This window comes from Megalobrama amblycephala, linkage group LG19 (assembly GCF_018812025.1).
Source record: "Megalobrama amblycephala isolate DHTTF-2021 linkage group LG19, ASM1881202v1, whole genome shotgun sequence".
Taxonomy (NCBI): domain Eukaryota; kingdom Metazoa; phylum Chordata; class Actinopteri; order Cypriniformes; family Xenocyprididae; genus Megalobrama; species Megalobrama amblycephala.
In genome coordinates this window covers 12,274,201-12,301,851 of record NC_063062.1, presented here as the reverse complement: position 1 = coordinate 12,301,851, position 27,651 = coordinate 12,274,201, and the positions used below count along the sequence as shown (strand labels likewise).

At 41.2% G+C, this 27,651-nt stretch overlaps 1 protein-coding gene across 1 annotated transcript in view; it reads right to left on the bottom strand.

The window, feature by feature from the left end:
- Window positions 1-6,374: 6,374 nt before the first annotated feature.
- The window catches only part of smad6b (SMAD family member 6b), a 33,184-nt gene continuing 11,907 nt past the window's right edge, over window positions 6,375-27,651 (bottom strand). Inside the window, 2 exon segments of the mRNA XM_048168651.1 lie at window positions 6,375-6,994; window positions 6,997-7,305. Coding sequence (XP_048024608.1) covers window positions 6,765-6,994; window positions 6,997-7,305 — 539 coding nt within the window. The 3' untranslated portion in view covers window positions 6,375-6,764.

Sequence of the window (27,651 nt, the reverse complement as noted above, 5' to 3'; positions counted from 1 at the left end):
CACGACAGTGTCATTATTTTTGCACCAGCTAGAGGGCGCATGACTTTAAAACGTAAATATAGGTCGTAATAAGGTACTTGAAAAAGCGACCTATAGGGTCATTTTTTAGAGGAGGACAGATGCTTTTTGGGCATTAAATAATGCCGCAAATACCAGTAAATCGACTAGCGCAAACTTTAGTAAATCACCTTGCATGATTCATTTAAATACTCTTCTCCCATAAATTTTGTATCTGAAAGGGAAACTCCTAAAAATGCATATGCAATAAGGTCAGCCGCAAAAATAACCCTATCCAAGCCTTTTCAGCGCTATTTTTTCACTGTGTATCTTTAGCAAATCTGGACAGTAATTTTTTTAACACCAAAAGAGGGTAGTAAATCTGTTAGTAAATCTGGCCCTAAATCTAATAAACACTTTTATTATCATAGGTTGCTCTTTATTTTTAAAGCAAAATGCACTTCTGTGATAGATGCATGGCACAGGAAAAGGTGAGTCATAAAGTAAGTCTATAAGCCATTGTTTAGTTTATAGAAAGACAAACGTGGGTGGGTTCTGTGTGGGAAATTTTTTATAATAATACTTTAGAGGTATAAAATTATAAGTATGTCAGCAGTGCAACTGACTAATGCATGCATCTGTAAGGCAACCATCTGCACCTGGTGAAGAGATGCTAAAATTCAGGATCAGGAGGGAAAAAGTTAATATGATTTCACCCAGTATTACATGTTCCTGGATCAACATCTTTGTCAACCCTGGAGCAACATTCCAATCAACCAATAGTTTAGGCTTGCAACCAGGTTCAAGTGCTTCTACATCACTGTTATTCACCTATCATTTCCCTGCTGATTTTAGGGATAAGTTATGGGTAGGGTTAGGTTTAGGGGTAGGGATAGGCTTAGGACTATGTTTTCAGACAGGAACAAAAAGTATTGAAATCACGTCAAACATTTCAGATTACATGCTCAATGAAAACAAACAGTGTTCGGTTCATTCAGACGGCCTCTTCTTGGGGGCGACTCTAGAATAAGCTTCATCGAGAACCAGACTTTGTGCTGGAAGTAAATGTCTGGCTATGCAAGACTACTTTTGTCATCTTTCACTTCACTTTGTTTATGACAAAAACAAGTCCATTTTTAGTGTTTAGCAGTAATTACCCTGTATGCAACAGGGGAGCAAGGAGGGACAGCATCCTGAACTCTGTGGCCAATGGAATTCATTGAGGGTTTGGCAAGAAGCACGTCATAATCACAAAGCCTCCAAACTAGGCTTAAAAGAAGTAGTCAGATGTAAACTCAGGACACTCAAGAGCAAGCATGAACACTCAAAGACAATTTTAAGAACACTTTTTTTGTCAGTGTAGAGTAATGCTGGAAAACTGGTTGTTAAATCAAATTTGGAGTTGTTGTCTTTTAGGGTACGTTTAAACGAAAACAATGGACTAAAATCAGAAAAGTTTTTCCTTGGCGTTTTTCATGTATAGATGACAACGTTGTCAGAACACACAGTTTCTCTAAAAAAGAAAACACAATTATTTAACACATTGTGTTTATACTCTGGGCTCATCTCGCCTGTATTTAGTATTCATCATCAGTAAGCTGTATACTGAATTTGGTCTTTTAATATCTCTGTTTTTGTACATTAAGGTACTTAAGGTGTTTTATACATTAAGCGTTTTAGAACGTCTCACTGTTTTTAGTGATTGAAATACTGCAGCAGGTGCTGGATATGGATCACGGGTGCCCAAATCTCGCATTTTATTCACATCTTTTTCTTTTTTTGCCAAAACTCATAAAAAGTTTTCAGTTTTTCGTTGAAAACGGTGTCATGTAAAAGCCCCCTTAGTCCATATGTTAATTTTAAGCTATATACACTCCTAAATGCTGACAAAATCCACTTTTACAATGTATTCTATACACAAAATGTAGTCTTTTTTTTTTGTTGAGAACAAATAAGAAATGTCAACAAAGGTCTTTAAGTCAAAAGAGTAAAATTAAGACCCAGAAGAACATTTATTGCTCAGAGGTTGATCATTCAAAGCTCAGGAGCTTTTATGGAATTGTAAGTTATGTTTCATTAAGTATCAAGCTATCCTAGCAAATCCGAGACATTATTGAGATCTCTCCTGAATGTCTCTCGTCCATTTGAGAGACATGAGAGAATTTATAGAAAGTGCTCAATAAAACATTTGAAAATATTTCACAAAACTGTGAACATATCAATTAAGGAAGAGGGAGAAAGGACATTCTAAAGAGTTTTTGCAAGGCCACTGAACTGTACATTAACATGGCGAACAAAATGGCGTGCTTGCTGGCCCTCACCAGCTCATAGCAGCTTAATACATCTTTGGCAGAGAGAGCGCTCTGAAACCCTGTTAATCAATACCATCCCTGAGGTAGCGGCACACTCGCAAAGCTGCTTACATGGCTTTTCCGTTTCTCCTCCTCCTTTTCTTTCTCCCCCATCCGTCCCTCTCTTACTCACTCTGCGCTGGAGCCGCCGAGGAGCAGGGCGCGTTCCCAGGCCTGGTAGCTCTTTCTCTCGCTATTTCTCTGGACCTCACCCAGGCCTGGTCTAATTAGGCCCCCTTTTGTACCCGCTGAGGTGCCTTGTGTAATCTGCGTACTATGTGTCTCAGGCTCTAGCCCTGCCCAGTATAATAGTCTGCCAGTTCCTCCCCGAGTGGTGATCCGGGCCCTCTTCCCATAAAGCAGACACAAAAGAGCAGGATAATGGCCCCCAGTTGCAGTTAGAGGAGCCACTCCTCTGGGCCGTTTGAACTCGGCACGGGGCTGGCGGCAGACAGCGAGTAGGGAGAAAATGCTTTGCTCTCTGTGTGAGATGGCAAAGCCGCTTTTGCAATACCTCCAGTGTCGCACATCTATTTGTTTTTTGTTTTCAAACTAGCTGCTGGCAGGTTTAGTCCCCAATATACTTCAAGCGAAGGTGTCAATTTTGAACAAAATCAAACCAAAATGAAGTTTGTTTTGGGACTTTGAAAAAGTTCTGGAAAAGTTCGCTCCAGCTAATAAACACCTTCGAACTATGACTGGTCCATGGCGATTATGCTCTGGGGCTCCGCTTTTTTTCTTCTTTTTTTTTTTTTTTGACGTGAAAATCTTCTCTTGTTCATTTCTTCAGTTCAGTCCATCAAGGACAGATACAAGTAAAAGCATGAACACACTGGAGAGCTGCTTTATAGTAGAAATCGAAATTGTACTTCTAATTTAAAGCGTAGCACATGGTTCGACATCAAAGAACTAGCGGCGACTAACATTTTCTGCGCCTGCGTGTAAGTAAATATGTCTATATCAACAGGTATCAATAGTCTATTTTCATAATTCAAAAAGAGAAACCGAAACTAGGACTGCAGATATACAAACCATAAACATTTTGAATATCAATCACACTGATCACTTATTTCATTCCAGTCGACTCATGCTATTATGAAAATATTTGTGCATTCGAATGCTCAGGTAAGATGGCGTAAAATTATAACAACCTTCTGTCTGTACCATCTTGACTTTTTTTTATTACTTTCGCTTTTATTCTCATTCACTGACTCACTGAAGAGCCAATCAGAGTTCTTTCTCTCACCGACGGCCCGGCGCCAATTCAACATGCTGAATCGGCCCAAAAAACCTCGACGAAGTCCAACTACAGCCAACGGTGAGGAACACACCAAAAAAACTAAGCCGACCAACGCTCAAAAACAGCACAACATTGACCAACGGCCAACCTTTGGCTTGTTGTGTCCAGGCCTAAACAGTATACCACTGCTCAGGCATTTCAAACTTTTTTTTACCCCCAAGCAAAGAATTAAAAAGAAATTCGCCGTGAGTACATCAGGGCCTTAGTCCACCGCCCCCTCCTCCTCTCTCCCAGTGACTTTGACAACCAACACCCACAATTAGAAAGGAAGCCAGCCCTACCACATCCACCTTGGATGCAGTTTACTGGCCTGCGCATAGTTTCTTTTAAAGGTCTTGGTTTTGCCATGTGCATTCATGGAGATATATCAATGCACTGGGATGGGAGCCACCACCTCCTCTCCTCTCAGAAGAAAGAAGCACAGCTGGGCCTATAAACCACTGACCATGGGCGCTGTGGAGGCTAGTCGGCTAGGAGCTGCAGGGACGGAGCAGAGATGAAGCCATGCTTGAGGATACATCATCTTCTCTTTAGAAAAACTCCTCCCTCTTCAACATCGGCCAGCAAGGCTCTCAAGGACCTCAAGGAACTCTGGCTGTAACCTCCTCTTAACCAACATGTAGATGTGAGCTTGGCTCTGGAGCGAAAGCAGAGATTGATGCCTGAAATAACTTTGCACCAGCAAAACGGCCTCCCTCGGTTTTAAAATGTTAATTCCAGAGGTTTGAACAGTTTATAGAATGACAGCCAATGCCCAAAGCCCCAGTTTGAAAATTCACTTTCAAAAGTGTATATTTCTTTTCACCTCCACAGTGATGAAAGTTTGTTTCAACAGCAGGTCGTGTACAACACCACGTCCTAACCAGGCATGATTAGGATATTTATTATGTTTAATGTACTGTTATGAGGAGCAGATTTCATGGTGGACAGAAGGATGGCACACAGTAGCATCTGGTTATGACACATCAGTCTAAATTACAACTGAGGATGTGATGATAAAGTACAAAGCCTATTATAAGTTTTAAATGATAGTTTACACTCTCTTTATTGGCATCTATGGTTCCATGAAGAACCTTTAACATCCCTGGATCCTTTAGATTGCACACAGGTTATTTATAGTAGAAAATGATTCTTTAGGAAATGTCCTTCACACTGAGAAAAACTCTTTTTTTTTTTAGAAATGCTCAACTGAAAGGTTCTTTGGAGAACCCAAAATGGTATTGCTGTGAAAACCACCTTTTGGGACCTTTAATTTTAAAGTGCCCCTATTCGATCTGCAAAGTTGTGAAGCCGAAAGTGCACGATAAATAAAGTTATTGTCTCTCAAAAGAAAGAATCGACTCTGAACAGCCTAAACTAGTCATTAGGAATTCGAATCCCACTTCCGTGACGGACACGTCACAAAGTAACACATTTGCCTAATGCCCGCCTATGGTCTTCATTGGCTGCCGGCGATCAACGTCTACTTTGACCCGCCCTCAAATATACATGTACACCCTCAAGTATACATGTTGAGAAGATACTATTTTCAGCAAAAGCAAATTCTCTTTGTAAACACTCCAAAGGATGAGGATGTGAAGAGTCGGTGGTTAAAATGACCACAGCGATACAACAGCAGAATAACATTTTCACGATTGCTTCTCAAATCTCCTTGAGGTCTAAATGGGATTTACAAAATGCTATTAAAAATAGGACAATAGACACTGTATTTGGACCAACTTGCTCCTCAGAATCACAGCCTGTAAGTATGATTAATTATCGATGTATATATTTTCTACTGGGTGTTCAAAATACGTAGTTTTGTGTTTTATATTGTGCTAGGTCTCCAACTAACTGACTGTGGCTCACTATTACGTAAAATTGTGTCCATTAATGCAGATTGTCTTTCGTTCTTACTACTCTGAGTAATGATAAAGGATGGAGCAAGATTTGTTTTACAAACTTTGTTACACCAGACATTCATGTTAGTGCTTGGCTAACGTTAGCACTATTATTATTAGTTAATGATAGTTCCCTCATGTGCACTGCAATAAATTAGAAATGTACACTTCGGTTTGTTGATGGATATACTCGTTAATGCTGATGTAGAGGAATTACAGTTGCAACATCTCATAATATATGTCAAACTGAAAGTGTATCACTGAGAAATGTCCTGCTCAAGTTGTTCTTGCGATGGAGGTTCAAGTTGAATAACTTGTTCTTCCAATATTTCATCATCGGACTCGCGCTCGGATTGATATGATAAAATCGATGCCATCGTTACTGTCTTTACAGTGTGTACAATCGCTGAGCTCCGGATGCCTCTGGAGCTGAATCATTTATGGTAATGGACGTTTGTTTCTGCACGCGGTGTAAGCGGTAGACCAATCACAACAGACTGGGCCGTCTGGCCAATCAGAGCAGAGCAGGCTCACGGAAAGGAGGGATTTAGAGAGACAGAAGCATCGGACGAGTCGTTTGAGAATCACTGAAAAATGTGGTAATGTGCAATGTATATTATGAGAAAATGAAAGCGTTTTTTGACCTTTGATGCATGTAAACCTTTTATAGGAGACCTCCAAAACAAAATTAAGAACCTTTAAAATAGCACAATAGGGGCACTTTAAGAGCATACAGTGCATTACTCTCTCACATTGTCTTGTTTTTCCATGTAAAAACAATCATTTAGAATCAAGTATTGTTTATGGGTGGAAAAAATCATAAGTGAGAGACAAAAAGCAAAACAATATTATGCGAATACTTTATTATCAATGTGTGAATGGTGTTAGCTTTTCATCTGGATATTAATAGTATATGAAAACTATACACCAAAACCAGGCTCTTCCTATTTTTGCTGTATAATTTTTCAAATTGGTATTGAAAGATTCTGTATCTTTATAGATATTTATATATATAATATATAAGCCAAAGTGCATTTCCCGTTTTTTCCTCTTGTCCATGTACACATTGCACCATACATAAATAATTACATCGTAAAAATGACTCCAGTATTTACAAGTATAATATATATTTCATATAATATATAAAACTTTATATTAAATCTAAGTAGATGATATTTGGGATAGTTTGTGGAGTCCGAAAGTCTCTCAACACGATCGAGTCCGTGTGTGTATGTGTTATCTGTGGTTGTTGAGGAGGATCTCGAGCCAGCACGGGCAGGAAGTGATGAACTGACGGGAGTAACAAGGGCCCCAGCCCTTCGCAAAGCTGATGCGCACACTGTTCGGGTCATACGGTCCATCTAGCAGCTCGGACTCGGCCCCCTGCCTGAGCATGGATGAGCGTTCGTAGTCGAACACTTTGATGGAGTAACCAGGCATCACCTTGCGCACCACCAAACTACGGCTCCCGGTACGTCCAGGGTAGGCGAGTTGACGAAGATGGGGTGCTGGCTGCGGTTGTAGGCCCAGACTCCGTCCGGCTCTTTGCTGAGGAGCAAGCCGTATCCGATCTTGCCGCGCGTCCGTTGCACGGTGCTGCTGCGCTGGTCCAGGCTCAGCTGGCCGAGGCAGAAGCCCGTGCCTTGAGGTAGGTCATAGAAAATGCTGACAGCTGGCTGGTACACCGTATAGAGGCGGCCCACCCGCGTCCGATGCTCCCAGTAAGCCACGTTACACCAGTGACTCTGCTTGGGGGCATCAGGTGACAGACTGGCATCTGAAACAAGAAAAGAGAATGGGTCTGTCATTACGTTTTCCCATGACATTATACTGCAAACAAAATGAAAACATTTGCTGGCCAGAAAGATTGTTAGAGATGCTGCACTGTTGTGTATTGCCTCAAGAGGGCACTACTTCAAAACTTACTTCATTAAAGTTATTTACTCATATGTTGTTTGCAAAAGAAAAGCTGGAGGTGAGAAAAAAGGTCCCAAAACAAGTACAAAAAATATTATTTGACATAAAAATTCCGATTGAATCTTATACTCTCCAAAAAAGAAAAAAGGCATACTCGCAATTCACACGTTATACAGAACAACCAAAACCCTCCAAACCAGCTCATTTGATTCACTTCCACGGCTTGAGAGTTTGTTTGTGGATTGCATATATGTTGCCAAACCCTGAGTGACTTACAACTCCCTGAATACGTGTCTATCTCAGCCACACACACACTTAAACGCTTCCGCGCGGCACGCATTGTGTATATTTCTGCCCGCTCTTTCTTGATCCGGGGTGAAAGTATTTGTGGGGATAAGGGGGGGATGTGGAAAAGCTGTGAGCTCATATCCGGCAACAACTCCCTCCCCCGTCTCTATTCTCTTCCACATTCCTGTGGGTGGGTGATGGTGGTGATGGCTTGGATGGAAAGGGAGCGTCTCCTCCCTGCCAGCTCACGCTGCGGGCCTGGGGACAGCTTTCAGCTCCCTGACAACTTAGAGCAAGTCTGTGACCTACTGACCCCTCAGGCTTCACGCTATCAGCTCAGATTAACTTGCACATTGAGTGATGCCATTATTTTGCTCCTTAGAGGCTATTGGCAGGGAAATTTTAAGGGCCAGGTCTATGGTTCCTTTTCATTCACTTGCTGTGACTCCCAGGGGTGAACAAATGCCCAGGTCATTAAAGGAATAGTTCACTCATGTCGTTCTAAACCCACATGCTGTAAGTTTAAGAATCTTTATGCAACAGTTCACAGTGACCGAGGCTGTCATGTTCCAAAAAGGACATCAAACACTAAAAAAAAAATCAGAAAACTACACTATAGTTCTATAGAACCCTAGGATTCTTGACTCCAATTTAAAGAACGCTTTACGTACTCTAAAGCCGGGCACACATTTAACGACTAGCTAAAACATTCTAAGACTGTGCTCAACATACAGCGATTGTTTCCTGCGACTGAAGCAGATTTGGAATTTGAACACCGACTGTAATCGCAGACTGAACACAACTGGCTCTGACTGGACACGTTTGAGCGCGATCAGTCATAAGTATCAATTTACATTCATAATCAGCCTTACAATCGTTAAGTGTGTGCGCGGCTTAATATATAAAGTGCCTGACAGAACCCTTTAAGGTTCTGTATTGAATGTATTTTTTAAACCATAAGATATTAGTCATGCTTCGAAATTTCAACAACCAAAAAAATTTGGCTGAAACAGGAAATCTAAATAGTTTTGGATGGCCGAAATCAGTGACAGAGCGCTGACGTTTTTTCACTGTGTCAGTGTCTACCTTTCTGCACAAATGTGGATAAACAAGTAAACTTCATTGTACCAAATTAGCCAAATTTAATTACCAAAACTTTATTATTTTCTGCATTATTAGCTGTTGGTTAGATGTCAATAAGCCCAAACCTTGTTTCTTGTGTGCCTGAAGACCAAATGAAGAGCCTGAATAAGTGAATAATGACTTAAAGTCTGTTCCTCAAATAGAGCTTTTGTATGGCTTTTGAAGACTTTTTTGAAGAATATACTGTAAAAGTCCAATGGACTGTCTGTAGGGTCAATATTAATGTATTCGGTTGTTGTATTGGAGAAGAGGTGTTCTGTTGAAAAACAACATAACAGCATATGAGTTTGAAACTACATAAAGTTGAATAAACGACAGAATATTTATTGTTGGGTAAACTATCCCTTTAACTAGTGCCAAGATCTGATGTAGTAGAGGACCAATAATTGACCCATAAATCAAATAAGACAAGCAATGTAAGCACACACACATGCATACATACAGTGAACAAACCTACAAATTAAATGTTTGGATATGTGGAATCCGGACTGACTTCTCTTTACACACACTCTTTACTGAAATGGCCCCTAGCACTGGGCCCCTACGTGTTAAAATTACAGAATTCCTTACATCCTTTGAGCTTGCAAGGTGGTTTTTCTGCCTTAATGGTTTAATGAAACCATTGCACTGGCCTTTACATCCTTTAGTCACAATATTGTGACTAAATCATAATAATCGTGCAGATTTTTCTTCACAAAGAATCTATGTGAAATCAGTAGCTCTATGTTAAGTTAACGGAAAAGATACAGGAAGACATGCTTCCAGCTATGCAGCCTAATGAGGACTGAATTTGAACTTATACCTAAATGCATGAGATGCAAAAATGAAACAATGCAGCAGGAATTGTGTCTGTGATATGATTAATGCCCCCCTGTTTTAATGTGAGCGAGAGGGAAAGAGATACAGAAAGGGGGTGGTTGAGTCTGCATTGCCTGCTCTGTGGGTTTAAACAGAGGTGCAAAGATTAAAGGTTAATAATCTATTTAATGTTTAGCTTGGGAGCGAACAATGCTCAGCCCAGAGACCGGCCCTTTTCCTGAGGGTGTTGTGCATGTGTGTTCATGTGTTTTAAGTATATTAGAGCTGAAGAGAATATCAGCCAATGTTTGTGTTTGAGAGAGGAGTGTGTGTTTTGGCTGTTCTCGCCTGAGCGGTGCCGTGTGAGTGTGTGTCAGTGGGAAAGGAGACGGGGAAGGAAGAGAAAAAATCGGGCAAACTCATTAGAATCTTAGAACTCAAAACCAATCAGTGCCATCTCTTTGTTTTTCAGATTTACTCTTCCTTAAACACTCCCTGCCTGAAATATCTGCAACAAATTACCTACCAGTGTTCATACCAGCTTAAAGGGGTAGTTCAGCCAAAAATGAAAATTCTGTTTACCCCCATGTTGTTCCTAACCCATGAGATTTTCATTCATATTTGGAACATAAATAAAGATATTTTTAATAAAATCTAAGCAATTTCTGTCCCTCCATTGACAGCAATGCAACTATCACCTCGACTCTTCAAAAAGTTCAAAAAGAGATCGTAAATCTAATCCAAATGAATCGAGCAGTTTAGTCCAAATCTGAAGAGACACTGTCACTTTATATGATGAACCGATTGAATTTACACTTTTATTCATATATAAACAGTGATCAGCAAAAATAAACAGAAGCTCAACCGTATATGCTTGATGTGCGAGACCAAACCTCTTGCCGAAGCCCAAACGTGCTGCATAACACACAAGAATGAACCTCATTGGTTCTTGCGGAAGCTCAAACGTGCTGCGTAAAACACGAGAATGAACCTCATTGGTTCTTGAGGAAGCCCAAACGTGCTGCATAACATGAGAATGAATCTTATTGGTTCTTGTGGAAGTCAAAACGTGCTGCGTAACACACGAGAATGAACCTCATTGGCTCTTTCAGAGGCTCAAAAGTGCTGCGTAACACACGAGAATGAACCTCATTGGCTCTTGCAGAAGCCCAAACGTGCTGCGTAACACACAAGAATGAACCTCATTGGTTCTTGCGGAAGCTCAAACGTGCTGCGTAACACACGAGAATGAACCTCATTGGCTCTTTCAGAAGCTCAAAAGTGCTGCGTAACATGAGAATGAACCTCATTGGTTCTTGCGGACACTCAAACGTGCTGCGTAACACACGAGAATGAACCTCATTGGTTCTTGCGGAAGCTCAAATGTGCTGCGTAACACACAAGAATGAACCTCATTGGTTCTTGCGGAAGCTCAAACGTGCTGCGTAACACACGAGAATGAACCTCATTGGCTCTTTCAGAAGCTCAAAAGTGCTGCATAACATGAGAATGAACCTCATTGGTTCTTGCGGACACTCAAACGTGCTGCGTAACACACGAGAATGAACCTCATTGGTTCTTGCGGAAGCTCAAATGTGCTGCGTAACATGAGAATGAACCTCATTGGTTCTTGCGGACACTCAAACGTGCTGCGTAACACACGAGAATGAACCTCATTGGCTCTTTCAGAAGCCCAAACGTGCTGTGTAACACACAAGATTGAACCTCATTGGCTCTTTCAGAAGCCCAAACGTGCTGCGTAACACACGAGAATGAACCTCATTGGTTCTTTCGGAAGCCCAAACGTGCTGCGTAACACACGAGAATGAACCTCATTGGCTCTTTCGGAAGCCCAAACGTGCTGCGTAACACACGAGAATGAACCTCATTGGCTCTTTCGGAAGCCCAAACATGCTGCGTAACACACGAGAATGAACCTCATTGGCTCTTGTGGAAGTCAAAACGTGCTGCATAACACACGAGAATGAACCTCATTGGCTCTTGCGGAAGCCCAAACGTGCTGCGTAACACACAAGAATGAACCTCATTGGTTCTTGCGGAAGCCCAAACGTGCTGCGTAACACACAAGAATGAACCTCATTGGTTCTTGCGGAAGCCCAAACGTGCTGCGTAACACACAAGAATGAATCTCATTGGTTCTTGCAGGAGCTCAAACGTGCTGCGTAACACACGAGAATGAACCTCATTGGCTCTTGTGGAAGTCAAAACGTGCTGCATAACACACGAGAATGAACCTCATTGGCTCTTGCGGAAGCCCAAACGTGCTGCGTAACACACAAGAATGAATCTCATTGGTTCTTGGAGGAGCTCAAACGTGCTGCGTAACACACGAGAATGAACCTCATTGGCTCTTGTGGAAGTCAAAACGTGCTGCATAACACACGAGAATGAACCTCATTGGCTCTTGCGGAAGCCCAAACGTGCTGCGTAACACACAAGAATGAACCTCATTGGTTCTTGCGGAAGCCCAAACGTGCTGCGTAACACACAAGAATGAACCTCATTGGTTCTTGCGGAAGCCCAAACGTGCTGCGTAACACACAAGAATGAACCTCATTGGTTCTTGCGGAAGCTCAAACGTGCTGCGTAACACACGAGAATGAACCTCATTGGCTCTTTCGGAAGCCCAAACGTGCTGCGTAACACACGAGAATGAACCTCATTGGCTCTTGCGGAAGCCCAAACGTGCTGCGTAACACACAAGAATGAACCTCATTGGTTCTTGCGGAAGCCCAAACGTGCTGCGTAACACACAAGAATGAACCTCATTGGTTCTTGCGGAAGCCCAAACGTGCTGCGTAACACACAAGAATGAACCTCATTGGTTCTTGCGGAAGCCCAAACGTGCTGCGTAACACACAAGAATGAACCTCATTGGTTCTTTCGGAAGCCCAAATGTGCTGCGTAACACACGAGAATGAACCTCATTGGCTCTTGTGGAAGTCAAAACGTGCTGCATAACACACGAGAATGAACCTCATTGGCTCTTGCGGAAGCCCAAACGTGCTGCGTAACACACAAGAATGAACCTCATTGGTTCTTGCGGAAGCCCAAACGTGCTGCGTAACACACAAGAATGAACCTCATTGGTTCTTGCGGAAGCCCAAACGTGCTGCGTAACACACGAGAATGAACCTCATTGGCTCTTGTGGAAGTCAAAACGTGCTGCATAACACACGAGAATGAACCTCATTGGCTCTTGCGGAAGCCCAAACGTGCTGCGTAACACACAAGAATGAACCTCATTGGTTCTTGCGGAAGCCCAAACGTGCTGCGTAACACACAAGAATGAACCTCATTGGTTCTTGCGGAAGCCCAAACGTGCTGCGTAACACACAAGAATGAACCTCATTGGTTCTTGCGGAAGCTCAAACGTGCTGCGTAACACACGAGAATGAACCTCATTGGCTCTTTCGGAAGCCCAAACGTGCTGCGTAACACACGAGAATGAACCTCATTGGCTCTTGCGGAAGCCCAAACGTGCTGCATAACACACAAGAATGAACCTCATTGGCTCTTGCGGAAGCCCAAACGTGCTGCGTAACACACAAGAATGAACCTCATTGGTTCTTGCGGAAGCCCAAACGTGCTGCGTAACACACAAGAATGAACCTCATTGGTTCTTGCGGAAGCCCAAACGTGCTGCGTAACACACAAGAATGAACCTCATTGGCTCTTTCGGAAGCCCAAACATGCTGCGTAACACACGAGAATGAACCTCATTGGCTCTTGTGGAAGTCAAAACGTGCTGCATAACACACGAGAATGAACCTCATTGGCTCTTGCGGAAGCCCAAACGTGCTGCGTAACACACAAGAATGAACCTCATTGGTTCTTGCGGAAGCCCAAACGTGCTGCGTAACACACAAGAATGAACCTCATTGGTTCTTGCGGAAGCCCAAACGTGCTGCGTAACACACAAGAATGAATCTCATTGGTTCTTGCAGGAGCTCAAACGTGCTGCGTAACACACGAGAATGAACCTCATTGGCTCTTGTGGAAGTCAAAACGTGCTGCATAACACACGAGAATGAACCTCATTGGCTCTTGCGGAAGCCCAAACGTGCTGCGTAACACACAAGAATGAATCTCATTGGTTCTTGGAGGAGCTCAAACGTGCTGCGTAACACACGAGAATGAACCTCATTGGCTCTTGTGGAAGTCAAAACGTGCTGCATAACACACGAGAATGAACCTCATTGGCTCTTGCGGAAGCCCAAACGTGCTGCGTAACACACAAGAATGAACCTCATTGGTTCTTGCGGAAGCCCAAACGTGCTGCGTAACACACAAGAATGAACCTCATTGGTTCTTGCGGAAGCCCAAACGTGCTGCGTAACACACAAGAATGAACCTCATTGGTTCTTGCGGAAGCTCAAACGTGCTGCGTAACACACGAGAATGAACCTCATTGGCTCTTTCGGAAGCCCAAACGTGCTGCGTAACACACGAGAATGAACCTCATTGGCTCTTGCGGAAGCCCAAACGTGCTGCATAACACACAAGAATGAACCTCATTGGCTCTTGCGGAAGCCCAAACGTGCTGCGTAACACACAAGAATGAACCTCATTGGTTCTTGCGGAAGCCCAAACGTGCTGCGTAACACACAAGAATGAACCTCATTGGTTCTTGCGGAAGCCCAAACGTGCTGCGTAACACACAAGAATGAACCTCATTGGTTCTTTCGGAAGCCCAAATGTGCTGCGTAACACACAAGAATGAACCTCATTGGCTCTTTCGGAAGCCCAAACGTGCTGCGTAACACACGAGAATGAACCTCATTGGCTCTTGTGGAAGTCAAAACGTGCTGCGTAACACACAAGAATGAACCTCATTGGTTCTTGCAGGAGCTCAAACGTGCTGCGTAACACACAATAATGAACCTCATTGGTTCTTGCGGAAGCCCAAACGTGCTGCGTAACACACAAGAATGAACCTCATTGGTTCTTGCAGGAGCTCAAATGTGCTGCGTAACACACAAGAATGAACCTCATTGGCTCTTGCAGAAGCCCAAACGTGCTGCGTAACACACAAGAATGAACCTCAATGGTTCTTGTGGAAGTCAAAACGTGCTGCGTAACACACAAGAATGAACCTCATTGGTTCTTGCGCAAGCTCAAACGTGCTGCGTAACACACGAGAATGAACCTCATTGGTTCTTCTTGAAGCTCAAACGTGCTGCGTAACACACGAGAATGAAGTTGTTTATTTTTGAATTACATTTTTTAACTCAACTGCCATTTTTAGTATAAATTAAAAGGGTCATTTATTTGCACATTTCATCTCAAGAAACAAATTCGTCCCTTGACAGAAAGTTAAATGATTGCACCGTGTGGTAGTGTTTTTGTGTGCATGCATGTATTCAGGTAGAAGCTGGAAAATGCACATCAGCAAGCGCACAACAAGCAGGATACAATAGTTCCTGTCTCCCCTTCCCTGGAGGCCTCACTCATGAGTCAGTGAAGAGCCTCTGACAAGCCGCCAGAGCTGGAAATACAGTCTTACTCAGACCAGGAAAGACAGACAGACGGACGGCACCATGGCTCTAATCGCAGCCAATGACGGTACTTTAGTATAATAAACCTCATTTAGACTGCATCAACTGCAGAGTAGGTGTTAGTTCAAAGGCGGTGGACATCTCAACTCATGTACCTTAATGACTCAGCAACGGTTTAGTTAACAACACTTAAGCGCTGTGGGCCCATCACTTTGAGTACAGATAATAATGGCAGACTAAATGCTAGCTTAAGTGAGAACACCTCAGAACTCTTCAGTTTTTCTCTCTCTTTCGACGCACGCGCACTTCACTGGGGTGGAAGACAAAAGCTGGGAGCAATTACGCCGCTCTGCGTTCATTTAACCCCAGCACCTTTCAACAGCTCGGTTTACCCATTAGAAAGGTAGAGTGTGTTATTATTGTTATTATATTCTCAAAACTGTCTCCGCCAGTGTCAATCTCTTAGGAGACACACGCTGTCATCGGCTCCGAGGGGACGGCGGCGTCTGACCCCCTTCCCGAGCTCAGCTGGAACGACTGAAAAACACAAAGATTCACAAACATGCTGTCAATGCTGTCCGTGTGCTGTAACACATGAAAACTACACGGTTGCAAACAATCAGCGACTACTTCTAGTGACAGTTCAAGAGTCTGTATAATTCTGCACACAGCCCACAGGTGCAAAATTTGTCAAAAACGCAACAGTTGCTTGAGGAAAAGATTATATTAGAGTAGTAAATCGCTCAAAGGAAAGCAAACATGTCCAGCTGAGATCAAACAACAGCGAGGGCCTTGTTGACTTACAAAGCAAGAGCTTAAGAAGGCTGTGAGACTAAAGGTTACTTTGTCAGAAGGCTAAAGTCTTCTATTTAGTCTCCATTTTGTTTTCAGACAAATACCAGCCCTTGAAATGAACAAAACACGCACACACGCTCAGCTAGACAGACACAAAGGTATTTCCTTTGAAATTCAGAGCTTGTACATAATGCTCTGGTGGACGTGCTACTCGAACAGTAAGGTAAACATGCAATTCACAGTCCGTTCCCAGGCTAGACGGCCACATTCGCATTAAAAAAAAAAACAATCTGTGTTGGAATGGGCGATACTGTGGTATATACGGTGTGCGGCTATCAGTGGGCAGGACTGTTTTACGATTTTTACATGTGCAACGAGGACACGTGGAGTAATGCAAAAATACAGAGTGGGATGTGTCCCAGACAAGTCAAGGCGATGAACAACTTGTTAATAAGGGGTGTTGTTAGGCACAATGTTAGGCGGAGTTTAGTTGTTTACGGTTGCCAGGCAACTGATGTGTACAGTATATGAACAATTTTACAATGACTTTGAACGTGGCTAAATATTGGTTTTATAATATGTTTTTAGGTCCTGTTCCTCAAAATGTTAAGCTGTTATGGCAGACTTCATTCATTTGAAATTAATAATCTTATATAAATATAAATACATTTACTTAATACTTCTATATACGCTACAATTCAAAAGTTTGGGGGCAGAATTTTATTTATTTATTTTTTTTTTCCAGTAAGGACACATTTCATTGATCAAAAGTGACAGTAAAGACATTTATAACTTTACAAATCATTTTTATTAAAAATAAATGCTGCCCCTGTGAACTTTCTATTCAGCAAAAAATGTTTAAAAATGTATCATGGTTCCCACAAAAATATTAAGCAGCCCAACTGTTTTCAACATTGATAATAATAAGAAATGTTTCTTGAGCAGCCAATCAGCATATTACAATGATTTCTGAAGGATCATGTGACTCTGAAGACTGGAATAATGATGCTGAAAATTCAGCTTTGCCAACATATGAATAAATTTCATTCTAAAATACATTAACATAGAAAACAGTTATTTTAAATTGTAATAATATTTCACAATATTACTGTTTTTACAGAAATTGATCAAATAAATGCAGCCTGGTTAAGCACAAAAGACTTATTTCAAAAACCAAAAAAATCTTATATTAAAAATATAATAGAATAATAATATATAATAATTATATATTATATAATATATATATATATATATATATATATATATATATATATATATATATATATATATATATATATATAAAGTATATTAAATAATTAAATGTGCTATGGTCAAACTAGATGGTAGGCAAAACTTTCATGTATTCGCCCCATTGTGTTTAGACCTTAGGCGGCGTATTATAAGCAAAGACAACAGTAATGGTAGAATATGAATTATGCATGAAAAAATGTTGGACCATACATTGATCATATTGTATTTCAAACAATGTCTCGTGTTACATTTTTACAGATGCACAGAAGCGAGACTCCATGTGAGGTGGAACGACTAAAAGAAAAAGGCTGAAAAAGAGATTTGGAGAATCTGCTTGCACACACACACACACACCCCACCCTCCACACCACACCAAAAAAAAAAAATTCATTTGGGGTGAGTTGGAGGTAATTAACTCTAAGTACACAAAAGGGGGTTGATTTCAATGGTGATACTATGTGATTATCCACTAATGCTTTTAAAAACACCATGCAGGGAGGAGAAAAGGCAAGAAAAGAACCGCCTCGGGGTAAACACACGTCCATAGAGCTCTGGGCAGATCCAGAGCGAGAGAAAGATTGAGAGGAAAAACAGCAGCTTGTCATCTCTTCCCACCAAACTACAGGCCCACATCCCTGTCTTTTTCATCCCCTCTAATCCAGGGAATTCTGAAAAGATGAACTCATTCCTCCACAGCACTCCTGCCAGACCCTTTAACCAGAGAGGGAAAGAGACAGGACAGAGAGAGAGAGAGAGAGAGAGAGAGAGAGAGAGAGAGAGAGACACTGTTGCTTTGGAAATAATGTGATCCTAACATTCATGGCAGCGAAGCTTTCTTGAATTGAACTGAACTGAGAGCAAATGAGAGAGAGAGAGAGAGAGATGGAGAGGGAGGGAATGGAGGGGGAGTCTGAGTCTCTTATCCTGTGCCAAGGATTAGATTCCCTCCAGCTATTAGACTGTACCACTGCGCTGACAGGCGGAGGGGGAGAAAGACAGAGAGTGTTTATGTGAGCAGGAGAAACAGAACAGTGAAGTTTTATGGTGGACAGAATTCATCTTTTGACGCCACTCTTGACAGGCCTGGGCATTCTTCTTCTCACTGGGGTCAGAGAGGGAAGCTGGAATTACGGTTGCCTGGACCAGGGGAAAAAGTGAAACATAACAAACAATGCCGGCATACTTCCCTCCCTCTCGTCTCTCTTTGGTACGGCTCTGATTTTTTAGACAACTATCACTACAGGGCGACTTACAACACACTAACGGGCCACATTTAGGCTGGCGTCTGTGCTATCTCTGCCATCAAAGACTGCTTTATCAGCCAGACGCACTAACTGGGGCGGCACTCTCACACAGATCTCTTTCTCTTTGACCCGTTCTCCTTTTCTTCCCTTCACTTCATTAATTTTAGAGTTTTTACTATTTTCTCAGGCTCCTTGTTTCCATTGCTGGGCTGTAAAGCGGTGAGGTGACATATCTAAAAAAGGCAGAAGCAAAATCAATGCAGAGGGAATAACTTTCTATACCATTTCTGTGATTAAAGATCACAGAAAAACAAAAAATGAAAGGAGAACAAAATGACAGTTTTGGGGATGCTTTGTGGTCATCTGTATGCAAGTGCTAATTTAACATTTAGTAGATATACATATTTAAAATACTTAAAACAAGCTGTTTTAACTCATTTTGCACTAGACAGACTTTTGTCCAATCAAATGCTCTCTAGAATGACAATGTCCTTTCCTTTATTACGAACCTGCAACCACCATCAGTGAGCAAAATCATGGTTCATGCCTGTGACATAACAAAGCTAATTGGCTGACTTAAAAAATATGATATGTCCCACCCCAACTTCCTGTTTAAACAGGAAATACATCAACATAGGAATGAAAACTGTGCTTGTCGAGCCATTTCACAGGTTCTGTAATTGTGACAAAGAGGCTGCACAACTGATAAAAGATACACATATTTTTATATAATGATACAAATATAATAAATTAATATTTGTTTAATATCAATGTTATACTTATTAATGTATATTAAAAATGAACATTTATGTATATATATATATATATATATATATTTTTTTTTTTTATTTTTTTTTTTTCCTTTTCCATTTCACAAGATCTATAATGGTGACAAACAGAGCTAAAAAATTAACAAAGAGAAATAACAGGCTGATAAGGAATATATATATATTAATAGATTATTATATTATATTATATTATATTATATTATATTATATTATATTAACCTTTTTATTTATTCTCCCATTTCATGGAATCTATAGTGGTGACAAAAAAATTCACATAGGGCTGCAGCTTAATGTAATTTATATTAAAATTTTGTATAGGGCAATGCATGACACATTCTTTGTTCAGATCAAATGCAAAAAATAAATAGATAATAAAAAAAAAATCCCGCTGCAAATAGACTGGCATCAGGACAAGACATAAATGAAATGCTGTAATCAACATTTTTCATGATTCATTGCAGAAACCATAATTATTATTCTTTATTCGATAACTTGTGCAGCCCTATAATTAGGCTAAGGAAGGGCTATGCAATCTCAATCTGTTTTGCATTTATCAAAATGCAAATAAACAGAATTCACAGCCTAGAATTACAGACTGCAAGCGGATTTCATTGCAGATGGCGAGCATATATTTTAATCCCTTCGCTATGGCTCTATAGTGTTAATGACGACTTGGTCGAATGTGCCCAAGATTCACACCTCAGACCCATATAAAGCAGAGCTTAGCTAGTCAGATTCACTGACAGTCGCTGCTGCCCTGCCTCTCCGGATTCCTTAACACTCACTAGTGTTGACATTTCAACACATGGGCCATCTGAGCCCAGAGCAACAAATGAACGAATATGCGGTCTCCCCAGGTCAGATTGCTGGGCCTCGGCAATGATTTCCACAGCCGAGTCAAACGGTGCGAAGACCCACAGATCTGTGTACTGATCTCCACGGGTGAGACTTAGCCAGAAGGACTGGGGGATCCAAACTGAATTCCTTTACCATGAGAACAGACGGGGCAGTGTGAAGGACAAACTCCCAGAAATACAGACCTTCTACAGCTCGCTCACAACATCATACTGCTGCTGCTTCTATAGGGGAGCGTGGGATAGATTATTGGTTTGTGTTTGTATGTGAATGTTTACCACTTTCTAGGTGCAATAAAACAGATTAAAGGTGATTCTGCACAAGAAGCCATGAAAATATGCATTACTTAAGCCATAAAGATCTGATGAACTATGAAACCCTTACTCATCTGTCATTTAGTCAACACTTTATCCAAAGCAAATTACAGTATACGTATTATGGGGGCACTCCAAAACTCTCTCAAACAGGTTCCGGAGCCATCCTTATTTTTAATCAAGGAAAACAGATATGAAAATACAGATCATCTATTATTTAAGAGATTATGATCTATTAAGTGTTACTTATCAGAAAACCAGAGTTTGATAACCGCAAATATTCCTGTCATAAAAGATATTTGCTGTACATTAATGTAAAATGGGCTCTGGCAGCTGAATGATACACAGCAGGTATGGTTTCAGAGCATGGAGCCAGGCCAGTGGTTGAGACAGTTCTTGATCTCAGGTTAATTTAGGGTGAAAGCTGTGTATTTGGATACAGCTCATCTGCAAGGTGATGGACACATACTCAGCTCAGATGATGGCGTGCTATTGATCGGCCCAGTGGATCTCAAACACTCAAGTGAATACATCCTGACAGCCGTGCCGTCTTCGCCTTCAGTTTCAGTCACAAAAGCTTGAAGCTACGCACATGGGGGTAGCTATACAGCTGCTTCCTAAAACAAAGCAAACTGTTTATGTTCCCCTATTAAAAATGCACAAGCGAGCGCTTCTAATAGCTTGTAAGGTATCAGGCCTTTCAGCATGAATGGAGAGACAGTTTAAGGCTCTAGGGCTTGGCGATATATACTGAATATTCGCAATATATTCTCAATTATTTCAATTATTTTAATAAATTAACAGATTTCCTAAAGATATCAAGAGTTTTATAAAAAAAGAATATTAAATACAAGTAAATATTGGTGTTTATCACCATGTGCTGTTATATAAGTGCATATAAATTAAAATTATTTCACTATAATAGTCTGAATGGTTAATGGTAAAACAAACTTGGCTTGCTGTCCTCGAAGGAGGCTCGAACCTGAGGCTCGCCTCGAGCTCCGAGTTAAAGAGAAAAAAATTATCTCCGAGAATAAGAGAAATAGAGGAGGAGATGGGGAGGAGGAGGGATGCTGGAAGAATTGTCGCTGGTAATGATGATTGACAGGACTGAATGTTTAGGCTCCTCCCAAACCTACGTTTCGAACTACATTTAATTATAGTCATTCTTTTTTATTTAGAAAAAACTGTAAAAAAAAAGACTGTTCTTTAAGAATTCACAAATATAGATTAATGTACAGTATTGAATATCATCAAAAAGGAGAATTATTAAGATATAATTGTAAAAAAAATTTGTTTACCCAGCTCTAGAAGACCTACATTAAGAAAAGCTTGTCAGGTAGGGCCAAGACAAAGCAAGACGGACAAAAAAAAAAATGTTGACGGTGGTACGGCAGTACCGGTAGTATCAAGTACCGGGTACATTTGGTACCTGCTGATACACACTGCTTTTAAACGCTCTCGTTCGTGTTTGTTTGACCGCAAACCAAAGGTTTCTATTTACAGCAGGTTTTTACAAGCGCTGAGCATTGTAGCCAATCACAATCATATCTGTTGAGCATGTGAACTCAATGGCCTATCAGTTAGTCACAATGCACTTACCGCTGAAAATGCACAAGGTTTTGTTTTGTCCACCACAATTACCCATTCACAATCTGAATGCAAGTTTAGTTTTTCAAGCTGCTATGATTGACAACCATATTTAAATGCGCGACTGAATCGGAAACTGCGATGATTGACAGTGATAACCAACGGACAAGACAAAATGAGAAAAAATTTCTCATTTTGGGGTCTTAAAGGTGGTACAGAGGATGTTTTGTTTTATACATTTTTGCAATATTACTTGAAACTGTCTTTACTAACTGATAAAAGACTATTTATTAGGTGCACTGAAAGGAATATTATTAATATACATCATCTGTGCACGAGGTAGGGCCTTAAAAACATCAGCCAATCGTTTACGCGATCATCGCGTAAACGATTGGCCCTCTGGCTTGTCAATCACTGCCATTGTGAGAGGCGTGCGCGGATTGGCCCTCTGGCTTGTCAATCACTGCCATGACGTTCCTTGTGAGAGATGCGCGGCTGCGCGCTCTAGTAACTTTCCACGCTCCGCATGCAATGTTTTTGTCGGGAGACAGGAGTAACAACTGCAGATTATGAGTTACCTGCGGTGAGTCCGACATAATGAATCCACTAAGTGTGTGCGCGGCTTAACGATTGTAAGGCCGATTATGAATGTAAATTGATACTTATGACTGATCGCGCTCAAACGCGTCCAGTCAGAGCCAGTTGTGTTCAGTCTGCGATTACAGTCGATGTTCAAATTCCATGTGAAAGTATATAAATCTGCTTCAGGAGCAGGAAACTATCGCTGTATGTTGAGCACAGTCAGAATGTTTTAGCTAGTCGTTAAATGTGTGCCCGGCTTAATAACACAGCGAATGCCGGTGGTAAACAAACACTCGTGCACAAGTTTTGGGAGGCGTTCACTTGAAATGAGCTGTGAATGAGGGGGATTGTTCTTCCGCATGTGCTCATTTCAAAAACTCAGTCGACGAAAACATCCTCTGTACCACCTTTAATTCAGCAGTTTTTGCTCTGGTACCAAAATTTTACTAGAATTGGTACAGACTACTGAAATTTTGCTAACGTGACAACCGTACCTCAAAATACCACTAAAATCCATGAAATACCCCACAATAAGCAGAAGTAAATAGGCTTGTTTGCTGTGGGCTTTCAAAGTCCTCAATAAGGGCCACTGAGGTATGGCATGAACTCCCCATTGAGGGCTGTAACTGAATTTAGAAAGAGAGACCAAACTCTGGACACAGAGTGCAGATCAACTTAGTGTTCCTCTTGCTCTCTGGTGCTCACAAATCCTGTTTTATGTCTCTGAGGGAGTCTTTTGTTCCACGCTTAGATTGACCAACAGGGCAAACTAAAACAGGTACAGTGTGCTTCGTCATACCACTAATTACATCAGAGAATGTGCTGTGGCTAAGTGAGTGAAAGAGTGAGTGATTGCAGTTTGATCGCCAGGCCTGACTCTCTCTGTCTCTCTTGCTATATCTCTATCTCTCTTTCCCTTATCTGTTTTGCAGTCATTAGCTTGAGGATCAAGGACTCTTAAAATGTTAAGAAAAGCAGATGGCTCCTTCTAGTCACAATACCTGTGTACTATTTGGTGAAAGATTTTGTAAGAGTGTAAGAGTAAAAAAATTGTATGTCAATGGCAAACGAATTCAATTATTGAATACTTGTAATATATTTTATTTAAATGTGTATATATACATAAACATTTTTCATAAATGAATTTCTTGACTTCTGTGAGAGTAGAAGTCCCCCTTTTTGACATGCATATCCTGCTCGGTTAGTCTGAATAATATTTCCATAATTTTGAGCAGCAAACACAAGGGGAAAAAACAACTCTCCTTGTGGAGTTCTGGAAAAAACCGAAAATATGCCAGTGCCAATATGAGTTAGCCTGACAAGTGTGCACTGCCTTCAACCCTTTTGATTGTAGCACCCGTTTCTAAAACAAGAGAACATCATCATTGCTTGGCCAAACTTGTGGAAAGAAAGAAAGGAAGAAACAGAAAAACTGAGAAATGAAACATTAAAAAGTCAGAAGACTCGTCGTGCAAATGCACTGTGACAAATGTATCCAGTGTGAGAATAACATTACGTCAGATAATTACTCACACTGTATCTACAAGACATACACAAAACTGAAAGGAATAGTTCACCTAAAAATCACAAAGAAAGAATGACGGTGAGTAAATTTGAGTGAACTAATCATTTAAAGACTAGCACTCCATCGTGCCCCATACACCATGCCTCTTTCTCCATGCACGCTCTGTGTTTCTCTCTTAATGAAGGTTAACGTGAGGATGTTGGACTCCATGGGCCCCTGCAGTTAATCCACACAGTGCATTCTGCAGGCAAGAGGAATGCGTTGGCTCTCCCAGTTTTAAAAATACTGGCTGCCATAGGTCCCCGCACAACTGTCAATGTTCCTCTGGGGAGGAAGGGGGGAAAACATTCTTCACTTTATTTTAGCTAGGCAATCAAACCGCAGGCCTAAATCACCGCTCGTTCGCCAGTGCCAGGCTCGGGAATTTATAATTCCCGGGAATCCGAAACTGCTTGGAAAATAAAAATGGCCTTTGCATCTACTACTGCCACCGTTTTTGCCCGCTCTCCTCTGGGCGCGGGCCAGCCGAGGCCGAAAGCAAAAGCTTTTTACGGTGACGGTCGCTCAACGGAGTATTGTTCCCCCTTCCGCAGCCTTGAGAAGAGGCTCGCTAAAACACTAAACTAACAGTTGGACATTCCATACATTTTTAATGGCATGGCTGCCTCTTTATTTGTTTCCCTAACCCCGTGGCCCGGACTGAATGAATGGCTCTATTGGAGGAGGCAGGCAGGCTCAGCGGCGTGCAGGGTGGAGGGAGAGGAGAGATGGGCTGACCCAGCCTTCCCAGAACGCATTGCAGGACTCGATCCCTCACTCATTACTGGGTGGGGGTGGGGCCAGTGAGGAAATGATTACCTGTACAAAAAAAAATCCATTTCTGTTCTGCATTTTTACACAAGCTCTTCATAGGTGTCTCGTTTAAAATGGACAGACACATTGTTGGATGATAAATAAGTATGATTCATGTCACTGTGTTAGCCTGGACAAATCAAATCAAATAATTGTTTTTAAATAAAATAATACAAATAAATAAATAAAATAATAACCCCTAGATTAGAGGACATATTGTAAATATTGCACCTGCATTTTGACGCCTTCTGTAAATACACATTGGACTAAATGAACATGGTTGAAATTAAAGCCACAGTCAATTACAAGAAAGAGGGTTATCATCATACTGCCAGTAGTGACTCAGAAAGTCATTCTTGATATTGATTTTTGTGTAATATGTGACTGATATCACAACAATACTATAGACAGTCTGAGTTCTTTTGGTGAAAAAAATTCTGCTTTTCAATACTGCTTCACATCTTGAAATATTTATTGCGGTCAATCAAAGTGGATAAAAAAAAATAAAAATAAAATCAAATGTCTCTAAAATCCAACTCCAATTGACCCTTCGCAAAGACCCGCCCCCCTTCGTTACTGTTGCTTTGTCCGACAAGCCATGGCGCTGTCACGCCACACAGAGCGAAAAATACATCGCGGAGCAAAGAGGACACTGACAACACGTCGACAGACAAGACAGAGCACGTTACTTATGATATTAAACAAAGTCCCAGCTTTCAAATTGTGTAATTTTTTTAAGAAATTCGAACAATAAAAACTGTTTTGACTCGTGACCATGGTCGTGACAGATCATGGTCGTGCCTCAGCTCAAGCGGCTCGTGAACCGATCATCTCTTCCTACAAGTTAATTAATAGCATCAAATAAACATGAGAAGGAATGTTGTTTCAAACGCGGAAAGATGTCAGTACACACCATTTTTCAAGTTCAAGTCCAACGAGGTTAATCTTCTAACTTCTCACTGCTTTGTCGGATAAAATGCCGGATTCTGCGTTATGATTGGTTAGATCGCTTGTCAATCAAACTAGAAAAGACCAAGTTGCTTGTGCACACACATGTAAACCTACTGACAAAAACTCAATACAATCTCAACGAGACATAAATAACATGATGATAAACAAATATGCATGTCATTTTTGGAATCTGTTGTGGGATACAATAGATGTGGGTGAATAACTCTGCTATCTGCTATTGGCTGAGGAGCATTTGTTTGTGTTGTTTATGTGTGTTATGTAAGGGGAAGAGGAAGTCGGTCATTCAGGACAGGAACACGCACTCAAGGAGAGCTGTATGGTATAGCCATGATGGCACGGAACTGCATACTGTGTCAAAATAAAAAAAAACATAACATAACTTGAAATCAAAGGAATGCCACACAGACACATGTATTCTCACACACGTATCCTAACTCAGTGGCTGCTGGACTTCTCTTCAACATTCCTCAGCTTCCCCCTGCCGTCAAAGGGGTAGTTGAGCAGCCACTGCACTACAAAACCCAGGCAAGCTTTTTAAAACAGGATGTTTGGCTGAGGCCTCCTTCCCCTCAAATAAACAATCCGCAGAACCTGATTTTCTGGAGGCAGGGTGGAAGTACTCCAGTCACATTATTTCCACATCCCGTATCCTGGAGCACTTGGGGCCCTGGGGGAGTGTGGGCAGGCTCTGGGGCTGCGGTGGAAACCTGAGGCCCCGTGCCAGGCAACGGGAATAGGGAAGAGGGAGAAAAAAGATAAAAGGAGGGAAAGAGCGAGAGGGGGAGAGATACCAAGGCTCGCCGAGGTGAGGGAATATGAGGGGGGGAGGGCAAATGGGTGGCCCAGCACTGTCCACCCCACCGTGGCTCATTTTTCATTGGCATAGTAACACCGTGACAGAGGCAGGGCAGGGAGTGCAAGTGTGGGACTGTTCTGTCTTTCTGTAATATGGACTGGCATGGGTTTTTAGGAAAAAGAGTGGAAAAGGATAGCTCAAACTGAAACAGTCCCAATGCAGAACTGTTTAGACACTTAAAAGTTATACAACTCATCGTTCGTAGTTCTGTAAATGACATAATACAACTGATGTCACTCCCATGATCCTAGTTTACCTCAGCGACGGACAAAATACAGTGCAGTTAAAGTCTTCAGATTCAGAAAGGTCTGTAATCTCTCACATTCAGTGGTTTAAAGGAAAACTTGTCAATTTTAATCACCCTCTTTTTTTTATCTATTTTCAGTTTTCTTTTTATTTACAGTATACATTTTTAGTAAATTGGTTATGTGCGTTTTGTCGTTTTTATCAAGTCTTGTTTTTTAAAAATATTTCTGAAGTTTAAGATTTAAATTTGAGAAAGCAAGATTAACTTTAATGTCAAATTGTTGCACGAGCAATCATTTGGCTTCAGAATACCAATTTTTATGGTCACAATACTTTTTTGGTGCTTGAACTGTATGTTCTCATTAAATAGAAAAGAGCAGCGAAAACATTCTTTTAAAAATTTGGGTGAGTAAAGGATGACAGAACTTTCATTTTTGGGTGAATTATCCCTTTAAAAGCCCAAACAAATCTGAAAGATTTAGGCATTGACAATTAAAAGAATTTGAAACCCAGTCTAGATATTTTCAGGCATCTGCAAGGCAGCTAATAAGTTGAATAGTAGACATCACATGCCTTTTTAAGGCTGTT